The 13137-nt window shown below is 42.5% G+C and overlaps 1 protein-coding gene across 1 annotated transcript in view; it reads right to left on the bottom strand.

Annotated features, from left to right (window-relative positions):
- Window positions 1-13137, bottom strand: part of TBC1D10B (TBC1 domain family member 10B) — a 339453-nt gene that overhangs the window by 77482 nt on the left and 248834 nt on the right. The window contains exon 7 of the mRNA XM_085618470.1: window positions 11947-12136. Coding sequence (XP_085474596.1) covers window positions 11947-12136 — 190 coding nt within the window. The remainder of the gene's footprint in view (window positions 1-11946; window positions 12137-13137) is intronic.

Genomic DNA, 13137 nt, shown 5'->3' with positions numbered 1-13137 from the left:
ATTCAAGAGGTTATGTCTGAATTTAGAGAGGAGACAGTGCATGCGGTCCTCTATCTGATTTTGGGGGCACGGGCCCGACGCTTCCTGGAGGGTGATAGGCCTGGCAGAATGTTAGCCTAGAAGACTAGGTCCAGTCACCCATACAAGAGGGTCACTAGTATTTGCGTGACAGGGCAGAACCCACGACAGCACAAGGTGATATTCTGTCTGAATTCCGGTAGTCTTTTGCAAGTCTATATATTCCCGCTCTTGTAGGTCACAATGACCAGGTAGCACTAGCCTGGCTGGACGGTGTAGTCAGGGAGTTGCTCAACTCCCCACTCACTCTTGAACACATTAAAAAAGTGATAATGAGCCTCCCCAGTGGGAAGGCTAATTAAGTGATGGCTTCTCAGTAGACTTTTATAAAGAGTATAAAGCCTTGCCGGCACAACAGCTTTTAGATGAGTACAACGCAGCATTAACTAAATTCAGTCTCCCCCCCCCCCCCACCACCACAACGGAGGCAGTCATAATTGCACTGTTAAAACCAAATAGACATCCTACCCTCTATTCCTTATACTGTCCATTATCACTCTTAAATATAGATCGTAAAATCCTTGCCAAATTACTGGCACAATGCCACCAGCCGCTCATACAATTCCTGATCCTACCAGAGCGAGCTGCTTTTCTCCCCCAGATATCTACAGCTTTTAATCTAAGAACACGGATGGTGGCCCTTCATAGAGTGGATCCAGTTCTACACATGGTAATGGTGCTCCTTGACGCTGGAAATGCGTTTGAGATGCTGGAATGGACGTTCATGAGAGAAGTCTTGTGCAGTATGGGGAAATGGAGCTACTTCCTGTCAGTAAACAATCTTTTGTACACCTCCTCAAAGGCCAGAATAAGGATTAATAAATTCCACTCAGACTCCTGTGTGGGCATGAGGAACAGCCCCCTTTCCCAAACGATTTTTGCACTCACCTTTGGCAAGTTTTGTACAGATATAACACTCACATCGAGGTCTGCGGCTTGGGAACAGCTCATTGATTATCTTGCTATATGCAGATGGTGTGATCCTGTACATCCAGCGGCCTCAAGAGAATTTATCTCACATTATTCATCAAGTTGGGCATTTTGGGGGTTTCTCTGGACTGCAAAAACATTGGTCTAAATATAAAGCCCCACCCCCATATTGACTTTTCTACAGTTCCCACAATGGACTAGCCTTTACAAAGGAGCCTAGAGGCAGTCCAATACTTTGGTATCTGGGTCACCCGAGACTGCAATAAGCTTATAAGGGGTAATTCTGGCACAGGACTGGAGCAGCTGAGGGCTTGCATTGAGAGATGGATCTGTCTTACCTCTCTACATGATGCAGCAAATATCACTTATCAAGATGGTTGTACTCTCAATATTTCTGTATTTTATTTACTAATAGACTGGTTTGCAGCTCCATGACCTTTTTTAGACAGCTGCGACAGGTCCTCCTGTGGCTTATATGGAGAGGTGGTCAACCAAGAGTGTGTTGGGAGGTGCTCAAAGTGACACTTGAAAGACGGAGGGTTTGCTGTCCCAGATTTTCACTTATATTATCTAGAAGCACATGCACACTATCTGAAATTCTGGGTGACATCCTGGGCAATGGCTGTGTATGTCAGAGTCGAACGAGCACTTGTTAGCTCCCAGTCGCTGTAAGGGGATTGTGTGCATTCGGCCGCGTCTGGAGCAGAATGATGTGGACATTGTCGCCATGACCTGTCGATCCTGGTGGGACTTGCTGTCATATATGGCTCTCAATATGCCACACGTTCCTCTAATAACCCTTACAGATAACCCGCTACTCCCTCCCACTAAATAACAAGCTATGCAGAAACTCCTAAGCACTTTGGGATTGACTACAATTGGAAACCTCATTTTTGAGGGCTCCTTTCTCTCACTACATTTCTGAGATAGATAAGGAAACTCAATACTAGCACTGCTGGGTTATCATGAGTTTGCGCTCAGCGGGCAGAGCAGGGCTTGCTACCTTTCCTGACCTACTTCCCGAAATGTCCTTATTAACCGCCTATATACTCCAAGCTGACATGGGGCATTCAATTTCCTATTTATACTCCATGGTTTTGTCATGTACCAGTGACACTCTCCCAGATGCTAATTGTAGATGGGAAGATTTGAGCAATCATCATTCTGATAAAACCTGGGCATTCTGCTGAGCACAAGTTAAGGACACCGTTCAACTACAAACATAAATTGATACATTTTAAATATTTGCATCAATACTATTACACTCCTGAACGACTGGATACATTTGGGAATAGGGGCCAAGTTGTTTGTAAACGATGTGGCTTGATAAATGCAGGCTCTGTGCACGTGGCTGGGAACTGTCCGAATGCGCTTCTGTCTTGGCGAGACATGTTCAATATAGTGAGAGATATACTGGAAACCCCACTTGACCCTTGTTCTCAGATTGTATTATTAGGAGACACATCAGTTCTTCCTACCAGAACACGCTGACTGGCTTCATTAGCGGTGGAACTAGCCAAGAGATGGGTGGCACTGGTCTGGACGCAAAAGAATTCGCCCACAAGGGCCCAATGGCTCAGACATGTCATACTGCAACAACATGATGGAGCACTACATTGCAGAAGTTCATCGAGTGGCTCGTCCAAATGACATTTAGGACCAATTTCATTAATACTTACTGTGCTCCTCTAGTCCCAACCCCTCACCCCGGTCTATTGGATTTTCCAGATTAAGTGCCCTGTTATAAATACTCACCTACCTCAGTCTTTTACATCAGGTTACTGGACTGAACTATGTCAACCTCAACACTGGTGTTATGTGTCTGTATATTGGCTATATAACCTCTAATGTGTTGTGATGCAGTCCACTATGTTCATATTACACAGGAAAAAATCTAATAAAAAAAAGATTCCATATAGGGCATTACTCTTAAGTCCCTCCAGAAAAGCCATTATGACTGGAATTCTGTACAGTGATGTATGGTGTCTGTTTTGCATGTGAAATGCAACAGCGGTTATATGTAGACGAACAGATGTGTAAGCTAGCCGTGACTTTTGTAAGTGTAGGAGGTAAGTAATCATCTGTTGCACTGCAGGGTTTAAAGGATCAGAGTTCAGAGTTATTGGCTATGTAGTAATGGACAGATCTTTTCCACTTTGCGACGTAACAAGAGTGAATCATAGGGCACTTGACCAGTTTAGGGATGGATATGCATTCTTGTGGGAGATGCAAGTATACAAACTCTAGGACTTCAGATGCCAGATTGCTAGATAGAGCTGTGCTGGGCCTGGGTGTCTGATATTCCTTGTTTCGCATTAAGGTGATCTGGTTTGAGAGGAAGATTCTTGTGTGGAAAGATGAACCGTTCTAGGAGAGTGGAAAACTAAGGCTGCCTTGTCCAAATTGAAGCAACTAGGACGAGGGTGAGAGATGTTTGTCTGAACTCACCGATGACTAATGGAAGTGGGAGAGGTAGAAAAGTGCAAGAAAATATCCCTGACCATTTTTAGGCATTCCCTATGAATAGTTGGTGTGCGTATCTGGCAGCAAGCAACGTATGGCATTTTGAGTTTTTGGGCTGTTGCAAATAGGTCTATTTGCGGAGTGCCCTATTTCGTGAAGTACGTCTGAAGGACTTGTGAGTGGGGTTCCCACTCGTGGGTTTGCTAGTATGACCTGATGAGCAGGTCTGGAAGGTGGCTGGTTACTCTTCGGAGATGTTGTGCCAGTAGGAGCACCTTGTGCTTAACTGTCCAGTGCCAAACGGTCTGCACTAGCTGGGAGAGCTTCAGTGAATGTGTGCTTCTGTTTGTAATACATGGCAGTCATATTATATGTTCTGGCTCCAAGTACTTTCCCCCAATTGATTTGAAGAAACGCTATGAAAGATAGTTGTAAAGTTAGAAACTCCAGAAAACTGATGTGGTGTTTCTAATGTTGTGTGTGCCATTGCTGCTGCATTATGTGCAGGTCTAAACGAGCGCCCCATACCAAACCTAGTAATGGTCACATAAATGCCTAGATCTGTGAAAGGCATGCCTTGCACCGTGTTGGTGGGTATCCACCACTGCAAAGAGTGGTGCAGTTTGGCCTATACCAGCACTTAAAACTTCCCAGTGATCCCTGAGCTTGTGACTACTGTACTGCCAGACAATCTGCAAGGGCCTTATGTGCAACCTTGCGAGTGGTACTATTGTGATGTAAGATGCCATCACCTTTAGAAGATACCCAAATGAGCTTACTGGAATATGTCGGTTTATTTGTAAAAGAGGCAGCATTTATTGTTTTTCTAATTTGCATAGCTTTGGTGGTGACTGTGCCCAGTATAGAGACTATAAAAGGCTATAACTGAGAAAGCACAAGATGAGAGTTTTGGCATTTATGGTGAATACCAGTGAGTAACACAGGAGGAAAGCTGTTGCCTGAGTATGCACTAGGCATTGGAATTTGCTGCTGCTCTTGACCAACCAATTTTCTAGGTATGGGGAAAAATGAATTTGGTCTCGGAGCTGATGAGCTGCAACTGTAATTATTACTTTAAAAAAAAAAAAAAAAATTTTTGCGCGAACTAGACCCACATCCGGTATCAGAGCGCTTTACATGAGTACCAGTTGCGTTACATGAGGACATATTCATTTTTGTTAGGCACGGGGAGATTAAGTGATTTGCCAAGAATCACTGGATTGTGAGCGTCGTTGTCGAGACTCGAACCCGGTTCTCCAGCTTAGAGGTCGACTGCTCTAGCCATAAGGCTACATCCTCTCCTTGAGAGTGATGACCACATACCATGAAGCTCAGGTACTTGCGAGTGGATTGGAATGTGGAAACTGGCATCTTTAGGATCGAGCACCTTCATAAAGACTCCTTGCTACAAAAGGGGAATGACTTCATGAAGTTTGGTAATTTTTAAGTTTTCTGGCCCGAGATCGAATATTGTTCCGAGGGAATAGTCTTTTTTGGGTATGAGGAAATAATATGAATATACCTCTATCCCTTGGATGTGTGGCCATAACGACTCTACGGCCCCCTTAAGTAGAAGTGCAAACACCTCTTCTTGGAGAAGGTGGACGTGTTCTGGACTGAACTTGTGTTTTCAGGGAGGGTGTTGGGAGGAGCTGTAAGCAATTTGAGGCAGTAACCATGTTGCATAATACTGAACACCCAATTGTCTGGGGCGATTTGCTGACATTATTGGAGAAAGTGGCTTAGTCTCCCCCTGACAAGAGAAGTATGGCCGATGAGATCTGAGGGCTGTTCAACAGGGGTAGACCCTTTGTTGGTGTTTCCCCTTCCCCTACCCCTGTGGTTTCCACTATAGGTTCAGTGGTTGTAAACTTTACCTGCCTGATGTTTGTAGGAGTGTTGTTGCCTTTGGTATGATTGGCCTTGACCAGGTGGGCTATGAACCACGCCTTGCCTGATGTATACGAAAGGACTCACAAAACCTGCTGCCCTGTAAGGTCCCCACAGACTTTGCAGTCTCTATGTCCCTATTTACTTTCTCATCAACCTGCAGCTTGAAGATGTATTCCACACCAAACAGGTTGATGAGACATTGCGCTACCTCCAGCGTGAATCCAGAGTTATGTAATCATGAGTTTCTGCATAGACAACGCTTGTATAGCCTCCCCTAGAAGTGGTGTCAGCCACATCCATCATGCAATATATGTTTGTGTTCAAAACTATTCAAAGAGCGGACATAAATTAGAAGCCCTGGTATATTAGTCCAGAACAAAGGCATATTGAGAGCAGTGTTAGAATCCAAGCCATGCCATATCAGTGGGTCTTACCAAAGCTATGATATAATGACAATGGTACAATAATAATAATAGGTCACCTCACAACTTTGCATTAAATGGGACAAGCAGATTATTTTAATGGACAAGCAGATTTCTGAAGCCTCCTGTCCATGGGACAAGTAGATACTTTATAAATGTTTGCACACCCCTGAAAAGGTGTCTTATTACATTTAACCAAATTCTAACTCAAATGTGAAATGAAGCTGATAAAGTGAGAAAACAGTAGAAGACTTGTAGTGCCTACTGCAACATTTGCCTGTATCTAGAAAGTTCACAAATTACCTTCAACAGTCCTGAACCACCCTATCTGCACTGAATTGTCCTCCAAAAAACAAAATCAGAAATCCTCAGACAATAAAATGCTACACACAAAATAAATACCATCAATGTAGTAAAAACAAAATCATGGCTAGCTACAACAATATCTAACTACCTGAAAAAACTGAGAAAAGAGGGGTTAGAGTGGTCGTAAATAAACAAAAGATACTAAAGTAACCAATCCTCCACTGTGACATGAGTGACCAAGTAACTAGTCTTCTGCCACTTCAAAGATCTCAACCTATGATCACCATCTTTGACCTGGGAGCACAGCCTACACACTGTTCCGTCTCATCCAAACTTCAAGGCCGCTACAGACTGATCTAACCATGAAAACTAACCCTGGAGATAATACCTCACACACAACGTCAGCCATGGGAACCTACCACTGAATTACTGTGTATAAAATTAAAAGGAAAGGTTACTTACTTGTAATAAGTTATCCACCATTGGTATTCTCTCTGAATCCATAAAAGGTAGAATAGTTCCAAACATGCACAAGATCCCGGATCACATTTTTTAAAAATGTTTTTTTTAATTAAATCAATATTGAAAATTGACCAAAAAGATAAGATTCACTCATTTAATATCAGTAAGTCAAAACACAGTTAAACTTCCAGATATGGCTGAAACCACACAACCATGTAACAATAATGTAAGGGAAAAGCAGGAAATTATTAGGCCTGGGTGTGAAATTCCGCTCCGCTCGAGGAGTTTGCAGAGGTTTTTCTCACTCTGCATTCTGCGTATTGCTGGAAGTTCTGAAACACTGCACTATGTGTAGCAGAGTTTTTGCATCGCTCACCAACATAAGTTGGGGAGCGGGGAAATTTTACTCCAGACCACCTCCTGGTGAGATTTCTCAATGCAGGCGGTTGCGGATGGCTGCGACAGATCGCGTTGAGAAACCTTCACACTGATTTTCCAGCATCGGGACAAACACCCAGCGCTAAAAATCAGTGTGAATGGCACAACGTAACGCACTCCGTCACTTGCGGAACACCGCATAGCACGGCAGAGTTTTTTGGTCACTTCACGGAGTTCCGCCTAGGCCTACAAATGATGCCCCAATGCAAATAGTATCTAATAAAATAGATTGTGCTCCTTTAAGAATCTCGGAAGCCTGCAAATATTCCCTCATGGCAAGTATCGACCAATTGCCTCCCACCAGCATCTACCGCTAAATTGGATGCTGGAATCTAAGCTTCCTGAGAGAGCGCTCTGGACTTCGTCCATTCCTGCCTATCACATAACATACCATGTCTATCTGGCTGTATCAAGAGGGCTGTTTTTTTAAATTTTTAGTCAGTGATAAGAAAACCTTTACAACTAGATGAACTGCCCTTAACTTCATCATGTCGTTATCACTTTTCCACAGAGGAACACAATAGGTCAGTTTGTTCATATGAGCATACCACCCTTCAGTCAGGTGCCAGTTACCAATGCTGGTCAATGAATAAGAGGAAGAAAGGGAACTCCGGCGAAGAAATCCTTCTTACTGAACAATTACCTTATGGACTGTAAGGTGTGCACTGACAGATATACTGCGTCATTCCAATTTCTTGACTTGTGACTTCACTGATCTTGCAAACATTAATGCAAAGGCCTCCCATTTACCTTTGCAGACTAGAAAGATGCACAAGGCCATGGATCCCAGAAGAGAGGACAATTGTCTAACTGAAGGTGTCTGAGTAGTGCAGAGGTGAAGGCATTTCTAATGAACAGAAAGAAATATTTAGTGAAAAAGACACTCCTTTTTCCTGCTCATCACTACCCTCAAGTATGGAATTCCTAGTGTTGAAATCAATGTGTATTCCTTCATGTTCTGCTGAGGACCCGGCCTGAAGAGTAGGTCTACAGTCAACTTTTAGACTGAAGTAGTCCTGGACAAATATTAAGTAATCAATCAGCCAAGTGAACAGGTGGCTTCTCTTTGGTAACTCTCTTTACAGTAGATACACTATCATTCACAGAGTCCTCATTACCCTCACATCTCCCCTTTCTGTGGAGTGACCTCTTTGCCATCTAAGACGGTCCCAAGTTAGAAATCAGCACACTGTCTCAGATAATTTATTTTACACACTGCATCTGGAAGGAGGAAGAAAGTGATGTCAGATCGCAGGGGTGGCTCTTATATGTGTCCTCCTATCAAAGGAGAATTGAGACTAACAAGACAATCTTTAGGGAAAGGCTATCATTGTTTTGCCACCCACAGTCGTAGCTTACAGAGTTATGCCACTTTTCCATGTAGTCCCCAACTCATGGTTCAGGCCACACAACGGTGTTCCAACCCCCGCACCCAATGGTCCTCATATTTTATACTTCCTCAGGTATCCCTGTCCCCTATAAACATTCCTTTTTCACATCCATGAAGTAGTCCAGGTTCAGTTTCTATTTCTCCTCCCTAGGAGGTCCAAAGCTCTCCACTGTCGGGCAATGTTGTGACTAACCACCATCAGTCCCAAATTACATTGCTGTTTCATGTAGGTGGAATGAGTTTTGTCATCTCAAATACCTAGCAAAAGAAGTTTTGAATCCCTGCTCAATGGGATTCCTGTCACCAGCATCAAACAGCACCTGACCCATTCTCAAAAGGATTGAAAGTGGGGTCAGAACCAGAGGGTCTGGCTCTCATCTATCTGCATCCTGAGGCACAGATCACAACAAGCTCTACCACACTGTACTATATGTGCCATTGTGTAAACATTCTTTGTAACATTTTGATTTGGATCAACCTTGACTCCCGCTCTAATGGCTCTCTCAGGCCCAGGAAAGGCCTCCAAGCTCTCCTAAGTCCATGACTCATTTTTCTTTTAGCTTCTAGAGTGTCCACCAAGTTATCTTCTGTTCGTAAAATTAGATATCACTTTATCACTGAGGAGCTCAAACAGAATCTTGTTTTACAAAGGAAAACTATTATCAAGAGAGGCTTCACTTAGGACATGGACAGCCAGGGCATGCATGAGATGTAGGTATCGGAATATTTCCTAGTATTTTTGTTGAGGAGTTCAAAAGGATTTACTCCCAGTTAAGTCTCAAACTACCCCTATGTGCTAATAAATAAAATATCTCATTTAGTGAAATGTTCCAGTCGCCCAACATCCACTAGGAAAATGATTTTCCACAGGGGTGTGCATCTAGTCGAGGTACCATTCCAGCCCAAACTCACAGATGCAGAACTCCATGTGTCCATCGCTGATAAAGTGTGCTCAGTTAAATTCGCAGATCCCTTCTTGTTATGCAAGCTGCTAAATATTTATATGGTGTTCCTATAGATTTTAATGGGAAAAAGTATATTCAAGCTTTAAATTTTGGGGGGAAAGCTTTGGTCAATAGAACCATAAGTTAAGTAAAGAATGAAGCAGTTTTATTAAATGAATCCAGCATATTATAATGTAATAATGTTTGATATACGTCCTTTCCCTTAAGAATAAACAACCAGTTTAAATATTTTATACAGGTTGGACGGTTATTTGTAATATGTAGTGCCAAACTGGGAGTTCCATCACCCTGCGGTGATCAATAAATGAGCAGTGTCTAAATAGGATTTCTATTACCTGAACCATCTTGGATTCTGTATACTGGGGCCTGCCGGGCTAGAATATCACTCTTATACTTTTATTAAACTGACACAACAGTGTGTTTTATTCTCAATGACTATTTCTGTAATATTTCAATTATCAAACCAACTTTCATCAACTACGTAACATGCCCTTAAGGTAACTATGGGGCTCCATTACCTGTCTTTTTATCTTGAGGAAAGGGTCCTTATCAGTTGAGAAGACCAACTCCTTTTCAATCAAGAATTAGGCAGCACAGTAATATTTTCGAAGTTTGGACAGAGCTAGACAACAGTTGTAGACCCCTTGGGTCTGGCTAAAGCTCTGGAGCAGAGGAATTTAGATTGCAGCAAACAAAAAGTAGCATATCCAGGTATCATAATCATCTAGGGATTTAAAACAAAGTCCTCTGGCACATAGTAGGGCAAGTTTTAGAGGCGAATTTAGGAATCACAGTGTGATCATATTGAACATGGCAGCTGGGCCTAAGGGACCGAGGGGTATGCCTTCTTCAGCAGCTTCTTACTGAAACCAGTGAAGCGCTCCCTACAGGTGGAGCTCAAAGAACTCACTTTTATCACAGGGGATATAAATCCAAGATATCTAAAACCCTTTCGATTTATAACCGATGGGCATCGGAGTTCCAGACTAAGAGATGAGGCAAACAGGCAGTAAAGTACAGATTTATTATAGTTAATTCTGAAGTCTGAGTATCATCCAAAGATCTTAAAGACCTGTAGCAGTCTATCTATGATAGCCTCTGGTTCATTTGTATAGAGAAGGATATAATCAGCAAAAATGATTTCCTCCATCCCAAATGAAATCTAATCTGAGACCCAGAACAACAGTATTCCTCCTAACCAAGAAACCAGATAAACCTGACAAATCCAGACCATTGAGGCATAAACCTGCACAACAAGTTTCTCTTCTGGAATTAAGAGACTCAGAAAAGTGGAATGCGTGTGTGAAGAGAGGTATGTTCCTGCTTCTCTTCTCTGAGTGTCATGAAGGAACACCAAGAAGGTGACATCTGTTGACCTGTGATAACACTCATAAGGATGTTTAAGTATTTTCAATGTGAAGTGTAGACATGACCTCTGAAGAAAGCGAGTGACGCCGTTGTGGCTGAACTCTTGGAGGAGAACTTTAACCAGCAGGAGGATTGGCCATAATCTTCTGTTTAGACACCAATTAGCAAATCTGCGGGATCCAGAGGAGAAGAGAAACTATCCTCTTCAAGATCTTCCAAGTGGAAGATATCCCAGTGCTGCCAAAAAGAGTCTGAGGGAACGAGACTTTAAAGGATGGAGAGCCCCCCTCTCCAAAGAGAAAATGTCTTTGTTCACTGGATCCTCCAAGTCATCCCTGAGTACTGAGAGGCTGTCAACATTGGAGCATGGTTATACTCAGATGACCATATGTCCCTTGATGTCAACCGGAATAAGAAGTTCCGGTGATGATGAGTAGCTGCGGACCCAGTGGCAGAAGCAGCATCGTGGGAGGAAAAGAGGTACACCGGTGGTATCAGCTAGTGACACCCGGCATCCGATTTCCTCTTTAGTAACCCTGAAGCAGGCGCCTACCCTGTCACTTAGCTTCCTAAATGACATTTTCTGACAAATCAGTCTTTAGTGGAGTGGTTTCAAGAAAACAAACCACACAGACATTGCGGTCATCGACATTTTTCACCTATAGGCACTGCATTTATTTTAAAAAATTAAAAAGCTGGAAAAGAGGGCGAAAGACAAAAGGAAGATGACACACCATCAATTAAAGTCAGGTAAAAGGGAAACATCCAAAAGTATTGTGAGAAACTCCACCCTCCAAAAATGGCTTAATTAGTGTTAAGGTTCACAAGTCGAAAGAAAAAACTGCCTGACACCTTTCTGGGCATGGTGAGATAGTGGAATCTTTCAAGTGTCTAAAAGGAACAGCATCTAATTCCATTAAGTGTACACCTTGTATAAGGGCACCATCTCTGGCTTTTCTTTTGCTCCAAGGTTACATGGCTTTGGGCGACGTTTTCAGAGAAATGTATTATTTACTCTTTTTTCGCTCTCTAATTAAAAATAAATAGCTGAAAATGTTGCTATCTTGGCCATGTTTTCATCTTATCCGATTGGAAAATATACATTTTATAAATGGTGTCCTAGAATCTTGCATTTGTGCAGAGACATTGTACCTTTTTATGCATATAAGAGGGAATGCAGGGTGTAGAAACATTTGTTTAGATGGATATCTAGTTATCAAGTGAGTCTTACCTTCGCAGAAAAACATGTCCCAGACACGCAGCACTGAGGACCAGGGTAACGTGCGTGAGAAGATGCACATGAACCACTCAGTCATGTAGAGAATGGGATCAATCTTGTACTTCTTCAAGTGCCGGTATGCCATTGGTGATGCCCTGCGCAAGAGGGCAAAGAATATCTCCCCATCCAACTGAATTGCTTCCTGTGGAAACATGAGGAGAGGGGTCAGGTCTTTCTTTACCCTTCCTACAAGTATTGAGAATTACTAGCAACCACTCCACTGTAGTCACATACACTATCTTTGCATATTATGTTCAATGATGTGCAAGTTACTTATTGTAGTGAGAACGAAACTCCTAGGCCTTTCCTTCAGACAAACCCTCTAAATGGGCTGTAGTATCTCTCTTGTCAGTACATTCTATTAACTCCTGCTCCCCACCCCTTCCTACTCCAGACTACTATGAAGATGGATAGACATTTTTGTAGGGGAGGAGGCAGCTATTCTACAAGGATACAGCTGGATGCATAATATTTTTTTCTACACTTGTTTCGTGGTGATTAGTTCAGGGGGTGCAAAGAAAAAAAGGGGAGAGGGGGGCATAACACATTTTCCCACCAATGCATTTTCCATACACTTTTTAATCAGATGTAGCAACAAAAAACCTCAATGGATTTACATGAAATCTGGCAGGAATATAGATTATGGCATGGTAAGGTTGCTTTTTAGTATCTGATCTGAATTTGTTCACTTGTTTTTAAGTAAAAACTTAGTGATAAATTGAGCTACAATATACTAAGATACCTTTGTGGTATAACACGGTACATGACGATGACAAAACACACTATTACTGATCAGGCTAAGCCCTTGGAAAATAATATGGCTGCCATTTTGTTTGGATCACACTTTGTCTTTATTCTGTGTTTTAATGTGAAATCTACATTACTGCGGTACTCTCAAAATTATTGCAATAGTACCATGGCACTATTGAAAGTGAAATGAAAAAAATGTAATATGAAAGTGCCACTGCACTCTGCCTCACTCTACGCTACTGCACTGTATGCCACTGCACTCTATTCTTCACCACTCTACTCTAACTACACTCTATTCCACTATACTCTACTTTGGACCACTCTACACCACACTACGCTACTGATCTCTAAGCCACACTACTCTGCACCCACCACACTACTCTACTGCACTCT

This window comes from Triturus cristatus, chromosome 7 (genome assembly GCF_964204655.1).
Source record: "Triturus cristatus chromosome 7, aTriCri1.1, whole genome shotgun sequence".
Taxonomy (NCBI): domain Eukaryota; kingdom Metazoa; phylum Chordata; class Amphibia; order Caudata; family Salamandridae; genus Triturus; species Triturus cristatus.
The sequence above is the reverse complement of the archived record's forward strand: the minus strand, read 5'-3'. Positions and strand labels throughout refer to the sequence as shown.